This window comes from Saccostrea cucullata, unplaced genomic scaffold, assembly GCF_032062105.1.
Source record: "Saccostrea cucullata isolate Sc308-1 unplaced genomic scaffold, CSIRO_AGI_Scuc_v1 ctg91, whole genome shotgun sequence".
NCBI lineage: Eukaryota > Metazoa > Mollusca > Bivalvia > Ostreida > Ostreidae > Saccostrea > Saccostrea cuccullata.
The window spans coordinates 47,103-71,020 of NW_026930680.1; the positions used below are offsets into that span (position 1 = coordinate 47,103).

Below are 23,918 nucleotides of genomic sequence, written 5' to 3' on the forward strand. Positions count from 1 at the left end.
AGACACAAATTCATGGTCATGATAGGCAAAAGTGCCCCTTGAAATTGTGAAATTGGCCCTGGGTCAGGGATTATGGTTTTCTGGTGGGGCTCTATTTTAAATTATATAATGAAATACATATTACATTTTAGGAAAAGCCTCCGCCTTGCATCTGGGAAAAAAAACTTGGTGCTTGGTTATGACGGACAAGGGTACCTTTTCCAAAATTGTTAATTTTATTGCCCTTGGCTCTTAGTTACTTACTGCCCGTGACACCTTTGACGTATAAGGCAGTAAAGAGGGTTCTCCGTCCTTGTCTGTCACTGACTAGCTTTTGGAGAGTGCCCACGCTTTTGTTTAGTTCTTTAAATTCGGCTTCCACTGTCCGCTGCCAAGTAACTTTGGGCCTTCCTCTCTTTCGTTGGCCTTGGCTCTAGGACTGCATTATTTTTTTATTTTTTGTGAAAATTTATACTTTGCAGATCATCTTTGAGGCAATCCATGTAAAAAGTTGTAATGAGAAAATGGTTTACCGGGTATTTACCATATACCGTATATCAACTGATAATATTGATCGATTGATTGTATATTGTTTAACGTCCCTCTCGAGAATTTTTCACTCGTATGGAGAAGCCTCCACTTGCCAATGGAAAACTGCAAAATTTGTCCTATACTCGGCACTCAGGGCCATTGACCAGGGAGGGATCTTTTTTGTGCCAGCACCTACTGCGACACGGGACCTCGGTTTATACGGTCTCATCCGAAGGACTGGTCTCCACGTCCCACTGTGGGATTCGAACCCGCTACGTAAGGATTGACTCCTTACTTCGCGACTCTAGAGCAGACGCACCACTGCGCCATGCAGGCGACTAACTATATAATATTTATTCACTGTAAAAAAAAAATATATAACTGATAAGTCAATAGAATTAAAAAAAAAGATTTTTTTTATTGTGATATATATTTAAAAAAGTACTTTGTAGAGATTGTTAGGTAGACCTGTAAGTAATGGTTTATACGCTTAACTACTGTTATGTCAAGTTGTTTAGTCTGGTGATAGTGACACAGAGAACATACGTACTATTAAAAGCACTGTCAAGTACCGGCAAGTATTAAAAGGATCTATTTTATAAGTTGTTGTTGAGTCCTAGACTACATGTTGATCACAGAACGTCCTATTTCTTTTGCATTTGTGTTTGGGTAATATTTCTTTATCTTTCAGTTTATTTGTTTATAGTGCTATACTTCCATGGATCCTTTACAGTTTACAGTGCTATGTTGCCTTCAGGTCCTGGGGCCTCTTTAGTCCAGTCAATGAACGACAGGACCCGAAACAAATTGCAAAAGAAGAAATAAATGCATAGAAAGTTTCATTTATGTACTGTTATTAATCTCTAAAAATTCGCCATTGATTAGTCACTGTATAATAATTTTCTGCGAAATATCTAAATTTTTGTTAAACGAAATTCATTATAGCGTAATGTGCCCTCCATATGCAATACGGAATATGACGTCATGATAACAACTAACATAACGACGGGAGATTATCTGCTAATATTCTATCTTAATTCAATAGATTTTTAAAAGATATCATTCCTATCTACTTTATTTCGGCACGCAACTATTAAAAGTATTAGAGAGAGAACAATATTCATTCTCTTTCAATGCCTTCATAGCAGACGCATATCTCCCATAGGCCTAATGCATCTTTTAAAAATTGATAAAAATATAATATGTACAGCGTGTACTCATATTCAACATATTAATTAGAATTATGGTTTTACAAAGAAAACCAAAGCTTTGGAAAGGTATTTTGTTTATATGTCGCTGATTATTTACGTTTTTATCGATGTGTTTACCTTGACTCTGTCCAAAAAAAAAAAAAAAAAAAGTACGACAGATCAGTACAGTCACGTTATCCCGGAGTACCCAAACTCCGTCCCAATAAGCGGAAAACGTCCTGCGTTTCTCATCAAATTATTTTTTAAATTTCTTCTTTTTGTTTTTACACAAACTTGAACGTTGTTTTAGTGATATTAACAAAAAGTTACAGTGACTTGGCTTATAGAACACCACTTAATAGAACGTGTATCAAGCCAGTGTCATTTCCTCCAACGTACGCTAACTCCGTCACTAGGGTTCTTATTTCCCCCTTTCGGAGATTTCATAATCATACAAATTCAATATTACAATACATAAAGAACCTCAATAAATTAACAGACCCCAACATATTTATATACGTGTCATAGAAATAAAAATATTATTCTAAAAATACAGAAAAAAGAATTTAAAAAATGTACAGATATCGATGCCTTTAGTGGGCATTTTCAACATTTTTAGTGGACTGACTACATGTATGATAGACAGTGGCACTACACACAAATTTTGAACTTGTATGAATAAATTCTTATTAAAATTTATTTTCATCTGATGATTAGACGTTGACCAGCTCGAGACCTCCCAGAAACGATATATATAACAATTCATCACTTAACTTGGAGATTTATAACTACGTACAAATGTACATTAAAATTAAAATTAAAAATCATCTAATATGTTGTATAAATAAAGAAAAAAAATATTTCTGATATGGCTAGTGAATGGACATCATGGAACAGTATGCTGGAATGGATTAATATACACATCTTGACATTTAAACTGCAGGTTTGTACCAAAGACGAAGGCGAGATAGTCCAGGGCTTGGGGCTTGGTGAGAAAGGATTTTATATATGGAACATCAAGTTGAATTTCCAAATTTTGATAGTTTTAACACTGTTATGAAGGGTTCTAAACATTCCGAAGTTTGGGGCTGCTTTCATGCAGATTCGTTTACAAACTGTGAAACAGCGCGTAGTTTCCCGAAAGTGACGGAGTTTTGGTAGTGAAGGATTTAGAAAGTTTGGCGATAATTGAATCTGAAAGTTAATAGGCCTATACTGTTAAAACGTATATCAATGAGGGAGTTAGCAAGATTCCAGTTCCCATCGACCAGGACTATTTCCCTCGGCCCTGAGCCTTGGGAAATAGTCCTGGCCATGGGGAACTTGAATCTTGCTAACTTCCTCAATGATAATTGTATACTAACCTTGGATATCCAATGTTCACCATTAGTTTCTGTCATTGCATTAATATTCTGTTCACTCAAATCTGGACTTTGTTTTGTGCATTATTTTCCAAGTGCTCAAAGTGAAAAGTTGCCTATGCTTGCGATAATTCAGATATGAAAGAGATTTCGAGTTGTGCATAAGATAAAGAATTAAAAGTATAGAAAGTTTTATACAATCTCCAGATTTCACTTCTTTAACTACTTTACTTTGGTTATTATAAAATTTTAAATATTGGCTATATTAAGCGGTTGCATGGACAGATCCAGCAATTTTTAAAAAGGGGGACGTGCTACAGTGCCTCGAAATGCTATTGCATAGATTCACACAACAGGCCCTTCAAGCCTGGCAATGTTTTTCAAAGGGGGGTGGGGCTTAAAAAAAGAGTTGAAAAGCAAAAAATAAAAAATAAAAATAGATAAATAAAAAATAAACAAAATAAACAAAACACCACCACCAAACAAATAAATAAAAGCATAACACAAACACCTTTAATTCTATTTCTATTCCAAAGGGAGGGGCGCTCTACACTTTCAGAACATTTTTCTTTCGAATGCTTGCATTTGCCTGTTTTCAGACAATAAAAAGCATCAAAAAGCATCAGTCCAAATCAAAGCTTGATACAAGGAGGGAAATATACTCTTCTGCATAATCCCTTTCATGACTTTTTATGAAGATGATTTAGAAATGGCATATAGATTCAAACTGATCGCAAAAATAATTAAAAGCACTGAATATACAGTAAATAAAATCCCCCCCCCCCGATGGAAATAATAACTGTTTCTTTATATATCCACTAATTTATAGGTTTATAAAACCCAAACAGATACTAATTGGTAGAATATTGAATTTCTTATTTACATTTTCACTCCGATTACAAATAATTCATTCTGTACTACGTAAAACCTTTAAATTTCGCTGTATTTAGACACCTAGTATATAATGTCATTTACTATTTTATAATTATGATGATAATGATGGTAGTACTTTTATCTTAAATTGAAAGATCTACAAATTTTTACAGCACCATTCAGGCCTATATCTGTATCGTATTATATTGTAAAAACGGTGTATAAACTGTTGAACTTTAAAACACGATACTTTGTTTATGGAGTGTAAAAAGGTCATATCAATATTCGAAATTGTCTAGATTTGAATAAAAATAAAGTTGTATTGAATTTTACTTAAAGTCTGTAAGCTTGTAAACTACACCAAGTTTTGTTTCATCACATTAGATCAGTTTCAAAGAGCACAACTTTTATATATGTCCATCATTTATGTGCCATTTTCTCGCCATCGGTGACATCATATGTTATATTTTAAGATCCATAAAAATCACTTTCCTCTTGATATACAAATTGCGACTTTTTTCCCTGCAATAATTACTTAATATATTAAGTAAATATAGTGTTAAACATTCTTTTGCAATTTGTTTTAGGTTTTGCAAATTCTGTCGTTCATTGACTGGACTACTTGTTTTTCATTACTATTTTTATTTTTTAACATGACATTGATCAATAATGAAAAAAAACGTGTATCAAACGAATCGATATATTAAAACGAGGGATTTTTAAAATGAGGAATGGAATCTGATGTCAATTATTCATGCATTGGAGATTTTGTTATAAGGAATATGATTAACTTTACGTAAATAAAGTCAGAGTGGAAGTAAAGACGAAAAAAATCAAGATATTGATTGACTGGCAGAGAGTTTCTATCAGCATCCGTTCTCAGGACACTAGCTAAGATTTTCCTTTTATTTTCTTTCCTTTGTGGTCTAAGGTAAAGAAATCAAAGGAAAGAACAAAGGACATTATTTTTTTCTAACTTGTCATTACTGCTCTACCTTGAGCTAATTATATCTATAGTTCTAAAAAAATTAATTCGCCACAAATTAGAGTCTACTTTCGAATAGCTGCAATAATGTAGCCCCTCCGATTTTTTTAATCTGGTATTTTCTGGATATCCCCCCCCCCAAAAAAAAATAAAGAAATCGGAGGTCGAGGGCTACATTATTGCAGCTAACTCGAAGTACGGAAAATGTTCTCACAAAAGCACCGCTTCTATGATCACCTTTTTAAAAACTATTTTTTTTTTAAAAATTGATTCCTGAACTCAAGAGTAAAATTAAAATTAAACACACTCGATAAGTATCAGTAGCAGCAAAACCATCATTTTGTTCAGTGCCCCTCTCTTTCTCGCATTTAATTTTTATTTAAAATACAGCCTCAAAGAATTACGTCAAAAATAAACCTGATGATTATAAATGAGCATTGATTCATAGTTCCTAATTAAACATTGGTCGTGTATTTTATCATGGTATCTAGGGGCTAAAATCAATGACTAGAACGAATTGATCTAAATGATAATATTTATTTAACGCATTTTAATGAACACTGGGACTAACTCCAAGACCTTTAGACGGTGCGCGACTTCACATAAGTCATGGAAAAAGTATTTAAGCACCTCAGTAAATTAGTTTGTACATGTATACCACCATAATAATTAATGCTCGCATTATAAACAATGTTTATTTGAAAGTCAATTTTTAAAGTACATATACTCCTTTGGCTTAGACTTGTACAGTATGACTATCAAATAGAAGATGTAACTTTCTTGTGAAAATTGACGAGATTTTATATTTTATCATATTCTAATTTTGTCAGCATATCGCTTGAAAATTTCATTTCTGTTTCGACATGAATTATTATTATTATTATTATTATTATTTTTTCTTTCTTTTTTTTTTTTTGCTTAAATATCTAATCATTCTCTATCGGTAAATATTGCATTGATTAGATTAAGCACAAATTCATTTTTTGGACAAGTTTCAATATAATTTCAATTTTTCTTTAAAAAAATTTCTTCAGCATGATTTGTAAGCTCTATCTTTGATATTATTTGATTGGTGCTAATGCATTGATTTTTCTTACTCATGCCATGTACAAGTATTCCCAGTGACTGGAAGACGACGGATTCCAAACGCATATTTTTCCTATATGCGGATGTAACCTATTTTATTCCTCCCCAGTCATGATATAAACAAGGGATATAATCGTAGCTGACTGGGATAGCTGACACATATTTTGTTGGTTTTTACTGTTCAAAATGTCAAGTGGTAAAGGGAAGGTTAGTATGTTTTATTCTAATCTATATTGCCTATAAAACTTACATCCAACCCATATACATGTAGCCGTTGTAAATAAAAGTATTTCTGAATGAGAGGTTCAACGTGTAAAAAACGTTATAAATTATATTATCATAATGGTATTCGGAGGTTGGATTGATTATCCTAGGTGAGAAATTATGAAATTTATAGATCTCGTACAACAAATCAGCAGACTGACCTTATAATTGTTGCATACTTTAAAATGTTCTCAGCTACTGTTTCCAGTCTAAATGTTGCTCTTGGTTCTATCCAGAAACTTGATCAAATATGCAATCATTAGAAACATTGCTTAAATATATTCTCATGGCCATTTTTCTTTAAAGAACGCCTTCCAGTTCAAATATCTGACTTTACAATTAAAGTTCAAATATTTAACAGAATTGAATGCAACTTGATCATTTAAAGTTGTATTCTGATAGTCTGAAGTATTGACTCAATTGCATCGCTATTGTTTTGTGACTTATAATAGAGCGATGTAGAAAATCTTGTAGGTATACTTTCATACTATGCATGACCCATTTACCAGTAGATGGACATTCTAATGAATTGTAACATTAGTAAGACGTAGATAAATGTTTTTGAAATTTAAAAAATAAGTTGACTTCGTATTTAATATTAATGATTGACTTAGATAATAATATTGTTTTCAAGATAAGTTGATTTATGGGAGAGATAGGCTCGCAGACATTTTGTTGATGAAACTCTAGGTCGACAGCTAATTCATCAGGACAAAACAACTCATTGTTCAGTTTTGGCAGTAGAATAATGCACACGCGCACAGAGTTTTAAATAAAAGAGACTTATTGAATGTGATCTAACAAACACACTTTGATAGACACTCCCAGAAATAATATCTGTTATTGCAAAGATTAGTTTTCCCAACATCACACGTCACCTTTAGTAAAAACATATCTTAATTAAAAACATATCTCAATTAGGTCTAATATATCATACATACTCATCGTATTTCTACTACATTTTTTGTACAAACCGCGAATTTCTTCCTTCTACCATTTCTGGCTTGTTGCCTTATCAAAATACATGTACCCCTTTGCAAATAGTTCGATGGGTATACTATAGTAATGCGCCTGTGTGGGGGGGGGGGGGTTCTTTGTGCAAATGGAAGTGATTTAACTTGCATCGAGATTGATGTCGAATACTGCCTTGATTTATACATGTAGACGTGGCTTCCGTAAATGTTGAATTCGTTTCATTACTCTTTTCGTTTTTGGCACTAGCTGCAATAATGTAGCAGCTACGTACGTTTTCATGTCTGACTATTGAATAGGAAAAGGCAAAATCGACGGTGCCTTAGTTCAAGTACCAACTCTATATAGGACCACGTCCTTTCCAAGGCAATAAATCTGTATTAATGTCTTTCTTATACAAGTGATTCACACGTTTCATATGTGTAAAAATATTCGACTTTACCATTTTAATTCCAAATTGCTCTTGACAATGTCAACTGACCAAGTAAAGGTACTCTTGACAAATAACAACCTACGTTTCTTTTACGACTTACCAGCAAATCTATATTCTGTCGTGTAAATAAATGTAAGTACAAATAATTTAAATTCCTCAAACCTTAAGAAGGACAAAGAATTTTTACCAACCACGGAAAAATACCTGTATATTCTACACAATACATGTATATAAAACTGTTTCTTTTCCCACATAATATGCATGCACAACTATACCCTACAAATCTTCCCCATAAGAATATACAGGTCTCTCCAAGTTTTTTTTTTAAATATCATTTGAAGGACCCGATCTCAGTCGTTATAATTTTCTTAAAGTTTAGAAAAGCATTCAAGACATTGATTGTTTCAAAATATGTACTAGATCTGATTTATGCAATAAATTATACAAAAGCAAATTTTGATGTAAAACATTAATATTTTCAAACACTGTTGTTCCATAATAAATGTCTCTACAAGATTTTTAAATCAAGTTTATAATTTCTTTGTCAATTGTAAGAATTAAGAAAAATATCTCTAACTTCTTAAAATTGGGATTTTTTGAAAATTAAATTGATTAGTCAGAATCCTGGCAATCAATCTTTTATTCTTATCTTCAAAGATAAAATTCGAAAAAAGAAGATATTTTAATTATAATTATGAATAATGATAAAATCAATGGAAAGGTCTTCATACAACTGAGAAATGCCTAAAAAAGATGGCGATAAATTTCAATGGATGATTGAAAAATTTTCAATCACTTCCATTAATAAATAAATAAATAAAATATTAAGAAATTCCACAAACTATTGGATCGACTTCGTATAATTGAACTTAAAAAATGTAACAGTAGGTTACAGTATATAATTAATTTGTAAAAAGTGATACATGTGGGTCCTCTCATTGTTATTACGTGCATTTAAATTTCAATAATGGAAATTTTGTTCATCTGGTCTAGTTTGGAATGTCTGGTACTGTACATTTTGTACAACTAATATCTAAGATAAATTATCTTAACCTGATATATAAATATTGAGTTACAGATTTATCTGAAGGTTTAAGATTCAAATTCCTGGTTAAGCCCCTATCTGTACCAAAAATGGACGCGGGTCAATGTATGCAAGTGCAATAACAAGTTCAGTAACTGATTTACAGATTCTTAATACTGGTCAAAACGATAGCTTAATAATGTTTGCTCATGGTTCACACAAAAAATATCCAAACATCTAGGGATCGACGAAATCCCACTGCAGAACGCGGAGACCCACCCCAGTCCTTTGGATGAGACTGTATATATACCGAGTTCTAACTGCGAATACTCAGAAGTCATAAAAGCTGAGTAGACCTACTATAATAGTAGGTCTACTCTAAATTAGCAGTCCTCCATCGGTAATTAATTAAGTGGTGGTGGCACATTACAGTGGCGTAGCATCGTTTTTGAAAGTTGGGGGGGGGGGGGGGGCAGCCAGAGAAAAATTTTTTTTACTTACCTGAAAAAGTTGACAAGCAAAAGGGGGGGGGGGTAGGTAAACTTTTCCTCACTGTCAACTACTTTTAGTACCAATTCTAATACTACATTTTCAGTACATCACTAAAAGTGGGGGGGCCAACCAGGCTTTCAATTAACATTTCCTATAGTATAAGTAAGGTTGGGAAAAAAAGTGGGGGGGGGGGGCAGGCCACCCCTGGCCACCCCGGTTGCTACGCCCCTGCATTAGGAGTGAGAACAGTCTCAATGGGAATTTGAACAACCAACAAATCTTGATCTTGAAGTTGATGCAGTTTTGAGGAACAATAATCTTTGCATTAAATTTTGTTAATTCAATGAATGATGGCCAGTCAGAAAAGAACACATAAACAAGACAGTTACATCATACAATGTCATGAATACTTTATGACGCTTAAAGTGGGAGACCAAAACCGAGAATCCGTTTGTGATAAAATTGGGGGGGGGATAGTTATGCTGGACTTGCTTGAATTTAGATAGACAAAACTTTGTTTCGTCAATAAATTCGTATTTAAACCAAGTCTTAAAAAAATCTGTCAAATAAACACAAACTATATACTATATCGGAATGTTTCAAGATAAATAGATAAGGCTTACACTTTATTAGTGGATTTACACTCTCTGTTCCCCAAGAAAGGATCTGCATGCATTAAAATTTTGGGGGTCAGGTGTTTTCTTGGTGACCCCAGCTAAGATTTTAAAGTGTGTTTTTACTTTGGTTTATCATACTTCTGGGTATCTGATCGACCCTTATTTAAAACCTTCCATGAAGTCAAAAGATATAATCTGCACTTGTATCGGATTCGAATCAATTTCCAGTTTAAATTCAGTCATTCTTACTGCCACTATATGTGTATCATTCAAATTGAAATATTCGTTTTCAAAATTTGATTTATTGATCAGTTACTGGTGGAAATGCATTATTATAGATATTCCCTACTATTGAATGTTATTGAATCGCAGAATGTTGCATTGATTTCGATGAGTTATTATAATACCAACATGTAACAAACATGCCATACGCTCATGATTTCATAATCAAATACAAAACACCACTTCAGTAAAACGTCATGGCTTAATTTTACATATACGATAAGAATGCCTCCCATCTGAGATCCATTAAATCTTTTGTGTTGATCGACGCAGATCGATTTAGGGAAAGAGAAAACAGTCCTTCCACCTCATTGGGCTTTGTGAACAGAACTGTCATTCTGTCCCTTTAAAATCAGACTCAGGTCGACCATTGTCCAAGTTGTAGTTGGCGTTAGAAACCAACATAAGTTTGCACTATTTCCTTGTCGTCTGCGGAAAATGTAAACGCACTCTATAGTCTGCTTGTCCCAAAGCTGTTGCAGCAGACAGTTTGTTACTGAATGTGATTATAAATTCAAAGAGGGTGATTATTGGATTTTATTGAAATATGTCCTCTAAGGTAATGGTTATATGTCCTGAATTTTGTCAAAATTTTATTTATTTTTTTTTTAAATTTGATAATATGTAAAGATGTGAAGGAATCTGCTTGGTCTTGTCAACTGAAAATGAAGAAAATACTATAGGCCTAATGACCACTGGGCGATTGTGGCAGATCTTAACTAAACCCCTATCAATCTCTCCATTCATTAGTTAAATACTTGCAAAATTTGGTTTAGATGAACAAGTTATAAATCCATTTGTTTTTCTTATAAACGATTTTTCGAGCTTTAATTGAAATCAGATTTAATTTTAAATTTTGAAATGACAAACACCACCACATATAAGATGAACAACGGTTTCTCGATTTATTCACGGATAGCTTTCGCCATAATTTATTTTAAATTGTGGGTTAAATATTGACACAGAAATTTAATAGGTACAAAGCGCCGGAATGGTAAACACTCAATGGAGTTTACGAAATTTTATATACATTGATTTACAAGAGACGTGTGACAAGATAAGCAAAACACATCAGTTTCAAATCCACACAAGAAACACGCAAACCTTTAAAGGGATATGCAGTTTTATGATTTATTCATTATAAATATACTAGTATTCCAAAGTAGATAATAGTATACAATTATTGCTGTTTTTGAGGTCAATACAATGATTTAGCCATCTGAGGAGTACAATATTCACCGAGCCCGAAGGGCGAGGTGAATATTGTACTTCGAAGATGGCTAAATCATTGTATTGACCAAAAAAAACAGCAATAATTGTTTTATTATATGATTCAGATAAAATGATACAGCTCATTACTTGTTTGCATTTAATTAAGTCCTAGCCATATACAAGAGAGAAGCAGGATTAAAATGTGAATAAACCTTACCGGTCGTATCAATTTTAAATGTTTTTTTATCAATTTTAGTTGCCATGAAAAAAATATATAATGTCAGTCTTTTTTATAGGATAGATTTTGAAAGGAAGGAGTATTATCAGGGAAAACTGACTGTCAAAAAGTAAAAAAAAATTGTTGTTCAGTAAAAGTGTTGGAGGGGGGACCCTGCATCCCCTGTTACCACCCTCACACTAAAATATATATTTGCTTGTGTTTTGCTGACATGATCAAATCAAAAATCATAGTCATATAAATAGCTTTCCAAAACACTTTGTATCAATTTGGAATTTCCCAATCTATTTTTAGATCAATGTAGAGGAAATAAATCCTTGTATTGACTTGGAACGTCACGTGCAGGTCAATACAACGTAGTATTTTTCTAATATAGTTGGATCTCAGCCAATCAGAGAGTTGGAAATTATTCAATCATATAATAAAATATTTTATTCTACATTGTATAAATTCTTCAATAAAAATCCTTGCATTTCTGTTTTTAAATTAACTTTTTAGCGTATTACTTGAAGTTTTGTTTTTCTTGTTTTGTAGAAAAAGGTAGACAGGAACTTGGAAGCTGGTAAGTTCTCGACCATACAACAAACTTATGCAGATTAAACTTCATTAAAACCTAAATTAGGTGAAAATTGATAGTTATTTCTCTCCGGTTAACAATTTTCAGTCGTCAATAAGTACTCATTGAACATTTAAAAGATTGTTAATTAGGCAATGAGAAAAGTAACAATATTAACTTAACCCAGGTCAAATTTCCTTATAAAGCCAATAAATTCTAAGGTGTTTTCCTTTGTTGATAAATCGATTGAAAATGATCCTTCGTTTGTATACATTTAATTAAAACATGATTGTTTGAGTAAAATACAAAGATTTTCAGATTTATATCAAATAAAAATAGGAACTGGTTTTCTCAAGAGTGACTTTCTCTCACCTACTACAAATTGAATGCTAACATTGAATTTAAATGTTATCTTTTTATATATATATATATGTACTTGTTTTGTCAAACACGAATCTTTTTTATTCACCTTTGTTTCCCGAAATAAACAAAAATAATCCCCTTCATGGATAGGTAAACTTACAAAGACTTCAGTAGCCGAAAACATGTACTCGAAATACATGTAGCACTTTTTTTTTTTTAAATCCGACTCGAGTTAATTGTAATTCCGAGATATATCAAATGCTTACATCAAAGGACCTTGATATTGGATATCGTCTTAAGAAGTTGTTTTTGACAACAATACAATAGTACCGATCAATGGAAAGTGACGAATCAAGTTATTATAATTCACGCAATCATCAATAAGAGTTTGACAAGTCAATTAATCAGGTAAATAGGAATTAAAGATTTTACACCGTCCGGCAACAAAGTATTATAGCATTAATACTAACTCTAGAAAGCTTTTTAAACAAACTTTAACACCTGGTGTTCTGTTCTCACAACAAAAGACGTCATTTGTCGTGGTTTTCTTTTCTTATTGATACGTGTTCAGATTACACCCCCCCCCCCCCATCAACACCATCACAAATTTAATATATTCTTATAAAATGTTTGAATTAAAAACAAAAACAAAAAAAAAACAACAAACTATTGGAGTTGGACATATATCAATGGTATTATTTATAGTGAAGATACATACAAGGTCAATGTTGAGAGAAAAAATAAATAAAAAAATAAAGTTTGGATTTTTTCTTGTTTTTGCTTTGCTCGTTACGTGAGCTTGCTGAGATACGTGGGATTTCTTTTTCTTTGAAGTCAGTTAAATAATTGTATGGACTATCCTTTGTGTCAATATTAGTGAGGGATTTATTTTTTTTTAAAAACTTTTTGCCTGATCGGCAAGTTAAGACAGGAAATTTATTTACTTGTTTTAAATCGTTGAGAGTAAGGCAGACAATGCATACTATATTATTCCTCATTCGTATAAAAGTCGATTTAAGTTAAGTTCATTCTAAGCATATCAGCTTCGTGTTCTTTAACAAATCTGGCATACATAATCCAGCAACTTCCAACAATTGTGAAATGCGTACTCATATGTAACACATATTGGCCGGACTTCCCCTTGGTCCCCCCACCCCCTTTCCATCTCCGTATCGTCGTGACAGCTGGCGGCAAAAACATCTATTTTAAAACATTGCAAAGGCAGGTTACAAATTTAACAATTGCGTTTTGAATGTTATAGTCATTCAATTTGAATAACAAACAAGCATATTATAAGTACATCTTTAAATAAAAAGGTGGTACACTGTATTTAAAACTATTTTAAATTCGACCTATTAATCAACTTAGTCCAAACTTTTTTCCTGCACTGAAATTTATCGCCTGAAATACACAGAAATGTCCATTTTGTAATGAATTAGATGTTACTAGTATACAGAAAAATAGCTGCAGAACTGTAGCTCCCCGGAAAAAAAATATGGTCTATCAATATATTTTTTCGGAGAGCTACAGTTCTGTAGCTAACAGAAAGACGACAAGAGCTCTGTTTTCAATCATGCAGATAATACGCGCTGCATGTGAATTCAAAAATTGAATTCTTTTACTTCCTTGTTACAGAAATAAAGAGCCTCTTCAAAACATTCGATAAGAATAATGACAAGTACATATCCAGTGAGGAGCTTGGAAAAGCCATGAGGTTTCTAGGGTTAAACGTCACGAAGGCGGACGTAAAGGAAGCCATGAAAGTGCTGGACAAAAACGGTAAAATAAACACCAGTCATAAATCTGTTTATCATTCAGCGCTCTTCTAATACACAAGCAACCTACTTATTTCTTTATTCTACATGCCATTAAATTATTCAAAGTTTTTTAACACAACGTATACTTTAAGAAATTAATGAAATATTATCAGCCTGTCATTTTCCATTCATATAATTTTCACGCAGGCAATGGAAGGGTAGAATTTGCAGAATTTTCGGCTTTCATGAAGAAGGAGTTGGAGAAAAATCAGGCAGGCTCAGATCAAGAGTCCAGTATCCGAGCAGCATTTAAAATCTTTGATAGGGACGGAAATGGCGTAATAGACGCCAAAGAACTGAAATTCGCTATGCAAAATCTGGGCGAGAAACTGACGGAGAAGGAGCTTCAGGACATGATGAGGGAAGCGGATGTAGACGGAGATGGGAAGATTAACTATGAAGGTGAGTTGTCTGGGTACACTCGGAGCTCCTCGGATGGCTCGTACCTAGCGTAGCAGAGTCATCCGAGGATTGCCGATCGGTATGAGTAAAATGACAGATGGCTAAGTCGTAATAGGAGTGGCGGAGGAGTTCTTGAGAGACATCGGAACGCTTACAATCTGTCAATATTTTATACTGAGTGCACGAATAAGCTTCCGTTTAGAAAGGAGAAAAAAAATTAAGCCCTCTTTCTCTCTGAAAATGGGGTTAAAAATCTTTTTAATACTCGAGTCAAAGGTTCTCATGAAGTTTTCTGACTTTTCATATTTCGGAACCAAGAAGAATACTTTTGAAAGAAAATAAAACATCATTGATAAACCAATTCCCATTCAAATAAACTTAGATAATGCTAAAATACTCATAATTTATATGCTTCTTTTTTCAGAATTTGTGAAGATATGGACAGAATCAATGTAGATCCTAAATTCCATAAAGTGGGAGTATTTGTTACTTTTGTTTTTTATGTTGAAAGGACAAACTTGTTATCAGAGTGCCTTTATCATTTTGATTTTACTAACACTTAGGTTGACCCTTCATACGTATCAAACTTACTCTAAAGTGTTAATGGCATGGATAACATACAGTAAACTCGTATTTTTTTGAAAATCGGTAAGGTCTGTATTTATTTCTTTGTGGAACTTGTACCTTGTAACTATCCAAGGATACAACAGAAAAACTTTGACCAGCAACAATATACATTTTGTTATTTAATTTTGTACTGAATACCACATGGACTTAATAAAATATTAAAATCCAATATGTGTCTAGGTGATTCATTTCTTGACTTGATGAACAGAATTATTATTCAAATACTGGTACAGAAATGATCAAATGGCATCCTCTGAACATTCAATTTCAGTAATCTAGGCTTTAGTTATTGATTATCTCTCAGGCTGACATTAATAACATTGATGCTTGTTGGAAATATTATCTTTTGTAAATATATTGATTCTTCATCATGTCTTTTTTTTATTCAATTAACTAATAATAACAACACCATTCATCTAGGCTTAAAATCTTGGTACAACGGATATTTGTTGTGAATACGACATGAAGGGGACTAATTTTTTTTTTTCATCTTCAGAAATTGAAAATTTTAAGTTACAAAAAATGAGGTCATATTAAATCTTATATAATGTAGTTGTACTAAGAATACCTGGGGTACTTTTGTAAAAAGTTATTTTTGTCCTACAACATGATTGCCTGAAGCTCCAGTACAAACTGAACTCAGAATCACACGAATCAATTAGGTGACAAAGAAGACAAAAAATGTTTAATAAAACTCATTTTAATCAATTTCTCAACATCAAGGTTAGCTCTATAACCTTTAAAAATATCAATACCATATAAAATGGCTGCTGACACAAAGTACATTTGTCTACAAGACGAACAATTTGAGATCTGCCACACTCATTATAGAGACATAGATTTAAATGCAAACACACATGTACACGTCAAACAAACCCTGCGATCATCATGTTAAAAAAAAAGTCACTCAAATCTGAGAACAACTGTTCCAATCTTTCTCACATCACACAAATAACTTTTACTGTACTTGTTTGAGAATTTTAAGTTCTGTGAAAACTCAGTGAAATGATATTTTCATACACTACAAATGTGATACAACAGGCAGGTGTGACTCGTAACAGGTTAGGGGTAAGTCCTTTGTAAAAAGCCCACAATCCTTCATACCTGAAAATATCAATTAACCACATGTTTAAAATTAAGGCAATCCTGTCAGTTAAGAATATACACAAATTTTAACTTTCATACAACTCACAACCCTCCAAATGCAACAATAACAATCTCAAAAACACATATCATGGTAATGTGATAAATAATTTGGTATACAGATGTATTCATATGTTAACCAAAGCTGTACATTTTAAAATCAGTGAAGTACCCTCACTTGTCAACATACATGTATCCTGAGGGTAAACGGAAAAAAAGGTAAAAATGTTATTATAAAACTAATAACAGCAGTTTATCAGGTATTATAAAAATAATATATGCAAATCATGAAAAAACATAAATTTTTTCTGAAATAAATGTTTTTTTAAAATATTCTTAGAGTAGAAGTAGGCATCATGCCATATTTCTTCTTACAGTCAATTTAATAATTGTATTACAAGTTGCAGATTTAAATGTAAAACATTTGCATTAGTTTCCATAAAAAATCGGCAATCAGTTTTGCAACAACTTAAATATGGTTTCCTTCATGAAAATAAAAACATAAAATGATTGTTATATAAAAAGCACTACACATACTTTTTTTTTTCAAAAAATTCTTTGAAGGGTTTTAAGTCGATATGCATGGCTGACCAAAATTTGGTTATGGCACAATACAACTGTAAATCTTTGAAACAAAATACATTTGTCAAAGGCATGTTTTTAATTTGTTTGCAACTCTTGCAAAAAAAAATAGTATGGTGTTTACAAGCATGTCAGCTGGATTTACATGCAATGTGTTTATTTGATGGACAACTCTTGTCACAAAGGTAATACAATATATGGCCATAAGTGAGTCATAATTGCATTTTTTATACAATATATTTTATTGAAAAAAACAATTTTAATAAAACCTTATTGTGAGGTAAATTTTAGCTCTATTTCCATGATTTTTTCACTGAATCATCAGAATTATTCAAATTTCCTTGTCTTAAAATGCTAAACAAAATGATACACAAATCATTGAGAAAACAAAATGAAAATAAAGCAGTTAGAGATATGGCAAGTGTTTTAACATGGGAGACAATTTTGACGGGAAAACCAACTTGTACAGATTGCACGAATTTGGCGCTTACCATTCCTGAATATTCATTTAAAAATGTTTTTTTAATGATATTTAGTTTGGATTTCTATTTCTGTCAACATAAAGAAACAACTTTTATATTGTAAATCACTTTTTATTTGCAAGAGCATTATTTCTATGTAAATATTTGAAACTGTGCCTGCTTGAGAAAATATAGAACTTTCTTGTATATATTTGAATGACTTGTACAAAACAGTAATAAAAATATCATGAATATTATGCCTTGCTTATAAATACAAAATGGCCATCTTGTGAAATAAGGTATTCCTAAAAATTAAAGATCTACAGTATATCAGTGGTTGAATATTAAACATAATATAAACAAAGTAGCATGTATAACTGTAAGCATTGTATGCTATCATAGGCTTTGATACACATTATACAGTAAGAAATACACATGTAATTAGTACATTCATTTTTATAATAATCATGATAATTGTGATTTTTTTATATGCTTACCACTAATCTGGATTTAGATTTTCATTTACATGTGTAAGTAGTTTAAACTAATATTACAAAAAAAAAAAAAAATATAATACAGTCTGATTGTAGTGCATATAAGATGAATAAATAAAATTTTTAAAATAAATACATTTTTAAATGAGATTCTCCAAAGCTATGCTTCTGTTTTCGTTTACTCTGGGATTATGGCTGATCCAAAGGTCATGAACCTTTTCAATCTCTTCTGAACACACAATAAAACCACCTCTAAAATTAGTAACAAGTACTGTAAATAAAACTTTTATAGCTGGTAATTGTGGGAATATACCACTAGCAGTAGCATATGAACTATCTAAACTAGTCCCTGAGAATTTTTTCATATTTCTGCACACAAAAATATAATGCTTATTTTTCTTTCTCTTCAACAACAATGATTCCCCTATTGTATAATTTCAGACCAATTAATTCCAGGTATTTGAAACTTCCTGAATATTTTTTCCACTGGAACCTCTCTGTGATTTACATTCCTTTAAGTCACCTTCTATTTTTGCCGCTACAACTGGAACCTCTCTGTGTTTTACATTTCTTTAAGTCACCTTCGGTTATTACTGGTACAACTGGAATCTCTCTGTGTTTTACATTTCTTTTAAGTCACATTCGGTTATTATAACTGGTCACTTGTTCCCACACAAGAAACACAATGCAGATATTGGGAGTCACATGAAACAAATACACCATCATTCCTTTAAAAAATCCTCGCATTCCTTCAAACCTAGAGAAGGATTAAATGTCATTCGCAAAGGAAAACACAAATACATCAATGAATGCTCAATAAAAGGTAGAAAAAATATCAATATGCTTAAAAAGTGTGTACAGTATTGAGGTTGTTTAGTGCATCATTATCATGTACAAGAATAACGATTAAACAATCATTTTCACTATTTTGAAAAATTACAATAAAAATGAAAATTCAAGGGGAACTGATTTCTTTCCAAATGAACTGTCTTTAATGTACTTCTTTATGTACATGTATTATGATTGTTGATTAATTGAAGTATTAAAACAATTAATCAAAAACTAAAATAAAAATTAGAACAAATGTGGGTGTCACTGATAATCAGAAAATCCCTTTATAAAATTGCTTCAAAAGCATTTCTTGTTTCTGTCCATTTTTCCCAGTATTAAAAAAGTTATTAAATGTCTGATAATTTTGTTGAAAAAAGAAAATCATTTTATTCAATATAGAAATTGTTTTGAAAGAAATGGCATATTACTACAGAGATCAGTTTACCTGTAAATTTGCCTGATGACGTCACTGATACCGCTGTAACTGCGATGCTGATCCTGTAGCCGAGATCGAACCACCTGGTAAGGATATGTCACAGTGGCCGCTATAATCTTGGAGAGTGCAGCAAAAGCTATGTACTCAGCTGAATTCTACAGAAAAACAAAAAATTTCATTACTTTAATTACTGTCTTGCACATCTGATGAATTTGCACTTACTCACAGAAACATGAATTTCATTTCTAAAGTTGGGCAAATTCTGCCTTTAGAAAATCACAAAATTGAGGTTTACTACACGTTATATACATGTATTAGTCATCTCTCTTTATAGGTCTGTTCAGTAAGACCAAACATATAAAAAAAATTCAAAGAAATCAAATGACAGCATTTCATGCTGTGTCAAAATAAGAAAAAATGTGTAGATCTGTTGCAGTGAATAAGAAATCAATCTAAGCAGAACTGTATTCCCTTTGCAACACAGCTTTAATCATTCATAAATTAAAAAAAGTACAGGAAAAAACTAAAATTTCTCACCAGTCTGTAATCTATTGGCCTCTGTTTAAAATTGTTATATTTGGTTTTCATCTCTTCATAACACACAAACTGTATAGCACCATGAGAAATTCCAAACATCCCTGGTATAAAACCCTAAAAAAATGATAATATTAATTTAGTATTGGTTACAGAGCAGCAGAATAAAAATGCAAATTCTTAACTTTTTAATCTGTGTTTTCTGACTTTTTTTGGGTGTTAGAAACTGTAAGTCCATTACACACAAGTAAATTTAATAAGAGAATCTGTGATCCACAAACTTTTATCAATGTTATCAAACTAAGATTTATCTTCTCACTTTGGACAAATTATGAAATTAATACAAATTTTCTTTTGGCCCTGTTTTCTTTCAACACTGATATTTTCAAGAACTTATAGACTATCATACCTTATACAATCCAAGAACACCTTCATACTTGTAGATTTTGTATAGGGCATCAATCATTCCTGAGTAATACTTTTCTGGCTTTATGGAGGAAACATTAGTTTCATACTGAAGACACAACCTTGTTTTCACAACCCAGAGAGGGTTCGTCAGCATCAAAGTCATTAACCCTGTAACACAGGTAGACATACATATTTATTGACACATAAATTATATTTTTCATAGATTTATTGGTCTTGATTTGCATGAAATATTGTACTATACAAAAGAATAATATATTATCAGAATCTTGATTCAACTCAAAAGAATATATCAAAGGTGAGTTCACCATTCATCAGACACCCTCAAACAAGTTTTGGCAACATAGCTACCAAGTGAATATTACAAAAAATTGAAGCTTAATATCATTAAAAGCATTTTTGTAATTAGCCAGAATTCATCATGGGTTGGACAGTAGTCACCAAGCTTTAGACAAACCACATATTGGATAGGAAAACAGATTAAGGATTATGCAAGTTTCTCTTTACCTACCATACTCTTTCTTAAAACTGATCTAGACCTGAAGAAGTTAGTTTTACATCTTGTTTTATCTATTTAGGTTGACCAGACATAAATAATTTTTTTATAAAGAAAAATATCTAAGAAACGAAATGCACACTTAAAAAGCTTTATCTGTATCCCCAAAATTCACTAATTTTTACAATTTATATGGCCCATGCACTCCCAAAAAGTGTTACAAGAACACAATACATGTAATTAATCTAAATTAAATTTATTCTTTTTCAAAACTTTTATTGGTTTTAAATGGCTCTCTATTGACTCTATGGCATGAATTTTCTACCCAGTTACTTTGAAATAAAGGGGCAAAACTCTGACTGGCAATTTGTGACTTTATTTTCACAGCTGTTTGGAACCATTGAAAGGTGAAAAAAATATCAAGCTTACAAGTTAATCTACAGTGTTTTCCCCTTTATTTCAAAGTAAAGGGTTAAAGATCAGTTGTAACAGGCTTGGGGCTGAGGTTTATGAACAAAATCTCTGTTGACCTTACAATTTAGATTTTTTTATTTCAAAGTGGCATTTTTGTAAACTGAAGAGGTTAAGTTGGCCGGTAGCCTGTTTTTAGGGAAAACACTATGTTACATAACGTATAGTGTTAATGATTAATGAATGCTTATGGAATCCATGCTTTTAGTTGGGTATATTACATTAACACCCAAATGTGTTGATGTAAATCAAAGATTGTTACATGTCAATATCAAAGTGCCCTGGATCTGTAGTTATCTGGCACAATCTGAGCACAATGTGTCTAATTTTTTTTAAATGGACTTTTGCACCAAAAGTGAATTTTGGGTGCATTTTGTTGTCTGTTCTTTGCTTGACTACTAGTTGAAGACTTAGTAAGTCATATCATACTCATGACATTTACATAAAACATTCTTGTTAACTTCTAAGAGAACTAACCTGCTCCTGAAGCTGCTAACGTGTGTTTTCCAGCTCCTAAATCTACTTTAGTGTCTCCATCTTGCATGAAGGTCTTAATACTGTTATAACTAGAATATATACAATATAATGAAATAAATATTTTCAAAAAAATGCCAGGCATAAAAATAGTTGAAAAAAAATAATAGTATTGAAAGTCTTACCTGATAAATAAATTTATTTGTAAAAATCATTTTAATACAAAAATATAAAATGTATACAAATTACAATAGCAAAACAAATCTTCATTGTTTCAAAGGCAGAACTAAGATAATATCTTACAACATGAAGTAGAATCCCCATGATGAAGCTGATCCCAGCACATTGGGTTTCACTCCCTGGTACAGTCCAGAGAACCCACTAGTTTTCCGTATCGTTCTGAAGGCATCCACAATCCCCCTGTACTCTGGTCTGTCTATATGTCCTACTGTCGCTGCCCCTTCATTCACTACGAAAAAAAATTGTTTCATAAATTTGGATGCAAGTTTAAACGGCATTTGGTAAATTCTTAGATTGGTAATGTTTTTAAATGACACTTATTGCTTAAATGTGTCAAATTATTAATCAGCTGCTTATATTGTCATTTGAAAAAAAAAAACCCTTCTGTATATTGAATGTAAAGTACAAATTAACAATCTGAAAGAAAAACTCTTAAGATCTGACCAACGACAAACGTGAGAGGGGCAAAGGGGGGGGGGGACAGAGAGAAAAGATGAAAAGGGCACCCCTGGCTCTGGCATAAAATGTAAAAAAGGAATTAAAAATATGGAAAATCTTACTTTATGAATAAAATTCTTTGTAAAAAATAAAAACATTATAACCTTGGAAATACGTCTTGAAGCAGGGAACCCCAGCTTTGTTTAATATATTGTTTTCCCCTACCTTGTGCATTTGAAAATGTTAACCTACCAATTCAGCATTCCTCTGACTCTAACACTTGCTTTACCTTATATTGTTACAATGAGGTGCATTGAAGTGGTAAAATTTTCTGTTTGGATGGAACGTTTTGAGCTATCTTTAGTCACGCCCATTTCTTTAGAAAGGAAAAATCTGTCAAATGATTCAATCGAATACCTGCAGAACAGGTATTCTATAAGTATAATAGCCAATCAAATTGACAGTCTACATAAACACCGAGTCAGCATGTGTTCGACTGACAGATGTGCTATGCTAACTACAATAAACATGATAAATCATAATTATGTACAAATTCGTTGCAATGCGTGTTTTACATAAACGGGAACTCTATACATAGCTCTTTCTTATTTAAAAATCTTCATTTCAGTGTAACTCATGTTGCTTGTGGCGGAAAGTGTAGTGTCCTAAAACATTACGACGAATATTCCTTTCTCGTTTCTAAAGAAATGGGGCGTGTCGTTATGTTATAATTGACGTTCAAAACATCACTCTGAACGTTTCGTCCAAATGGAAAATTTTACTACTTCAATGCGCTTCATTGTACCTGTGTAGGGGAGATGTCACTATTTAAAATGAGGAATCTCGGAAATATGGCTGTGCTTTTAACATATATGTACCTTGAAATCTTATTTTGACTAAGTCTAAAGGGTGAAGAAGAAGTGTAGATGCCGCTCCGCCGCTTACACCGGCTACCAGATGCTCCCATTTTACATGACGCAATATTCCTTTGACTGGAGGGGTCACGCCGTCAACATCGGTCACACCGGCTTTCTTCACCTGAGATCCCGTCATAGCACGTCAATATCAAGACCAACCATAAAATTTATATCAACTAAAATAACTTAAAATTTCCTTAAAATGAACCCATGGGACACTGTCTATAGAAGAAATCTTCTTCCCCATCACGTTTCTCTCACTTATTTACACCTTCGGTAGCCATCTTGTCGAGTGGGCAAAGGAGTTGTCCTTTCTTGGAGATACTAAATACAGGTCTTTCTCGGTAATCTTCTTCAAACCCGGATGGATAATCAAACGCATTCTTTTGTTAGAATTCTTCATTTAACATCGATAGTACAGTGGGTTTGAACTTAAGAAATAAACGGAGGATTCCACTTAAAAAAATCAGTTTAACTAATCTAATGTTCGTATAAATCTTATTAATGACTTGTGTTAATTAAATAAGACCATCATTAAAAATATTTTTGTTTGACGTACTCCGACCCACAATTTTCAAGGTGGGTAGGTAGGTAGGTAGTTGTTGTTTGTTTGTTTGGTTTTTTTTTTTGGTTTTTTTTTTGCATAGCAGTTATGGAAAAATTGAAAACTG

At 32.3% G+C, this 23,918-nt stretch overlaps 2 protein-coding genes across 5 annotated transcripts; one reads left to right on the forward strand and one right to left on the reverse strand.

Annotated features, from left to right (window-relative positions):
* Positions 1-6,059: 6,059 nt before the first annotated feature.
* On the forward strand, positions 6,060-15,473 carry LOC134229600 (calmodulin-A-like). 2 transcript variants are annotated; one of them, XM_062711349.1, is made up of 5 exons: positions 6,060-6,212; positions 12,074-12,101; positions 14,094-14,237; positions 14,423-14,677; positions 15,102-15,473. In XM_062711349.1, the coding sequence occupies exons 1-5, from the start codon at positions 6,192-6,194 to the stop codon at positions 15,131-15,133; spliced, it is 480 nt and encodes a 159-aa protein (XP_062567333.1). In that variant the 5' UTR covers positions 6,060-6,191; the 3' UTR covers positions 15,134-15,473. The 2 variants fall into 2 exon arrangements, with proteins under 2 accessions (XP_062567333.1, XP_062567334.1); XM_062711350.1 differs by lacking the exon at positions 6,060-6,212 and adding an exon at positions 10,372-10,648.
* A 515-nt stretch (positions 15,474-15,988) lies between these two features.
* On the reverse strand, positions 15,989-23,546 carry LOC134229598 (solute carrier family 25 member 32-like). Of its 3 annotated transcripts, XR_009984209.1 has the most exons (8): positions 23,209-23,546; positions 21,956-22,121; positions 21,656-21,744; positions 20,195-20,361; positions 19,789-19,902; positions 19,261-19,406; positions 18,566-18,741; positions 18,098-18,507 (listed from the first exon to the last, which is right to left on the reverse strand). XR_009984209.1 is itself a non-coding variant. In XM_062711347.1 (7 exons), the coding sequence occupies exons 1-7, from the start codon at positions 23,381-23,383 to the stop codon at positions 16,285-16,287; spliced, it is 981 nt and encodes a 326-aa protein (XP_062567331.1). In that variant the 5' UTR covers positions 23,384-23,546; the 3' UTR covers positions 15,989-16,284. The 3 variants fall into 3 exon arrangements, 2 of the variants coding, with proteins under 2 accessions (XP_062567331.1, XP_062567332.1); XM_062711347.1 differs by lacking the exons at positions 18,098-18,507; positions 18,566-18,741 and adding an exon at positions 15,989-16,408; XM_062711348.1 differs by having other exon boundaries at positions 18,446-18,741.
* Between the last annotated feature and the right edge of the window lie 372 nt (positions 23,547-23,918).

Coding starts and splice junctions, on each gene's coding strand:
- LOC134229600 (XM_062711349.1), top strand. CDS start 6,192: ATGTCAAGTGGTAAAGGGAAG. Junction 6,213..12,073: donor TGTCAAGTGGTAAAGGGAAG/GTTAGTATGTTT, acceptor CTTGTTTTGTAG/AAAAAGGTAGACAGGAACTT. Junction 14,678..15,101: donor TGGGAAGATTAACTATGAAG/GTGAGTTGTCTG, acceptor TTCTTTTTTCAG/AATTTGTGAAGATATGGACA.
- LOC134229598 (XM_062711347.1), bottom strand. CDS start 23,383: ATGACGGGATCTCAGGTGAAGAAAGCCGGTGTGACCGATGTTGACGGC. Junction 22,122..23,208: donor AGTCAAAATAAGATTTCAAG/GTACATATATGT, acceptor TTTTTTTCGTAG/TGAATGAAGGGGCAGCGACA. Junction 19,903..20,194: donor GTGTTCTTGGATTGTATAAG/GTATGATAGTCT, acceptor TCATTTTTTTAG/GGTTTTATACCAGGGATGTT.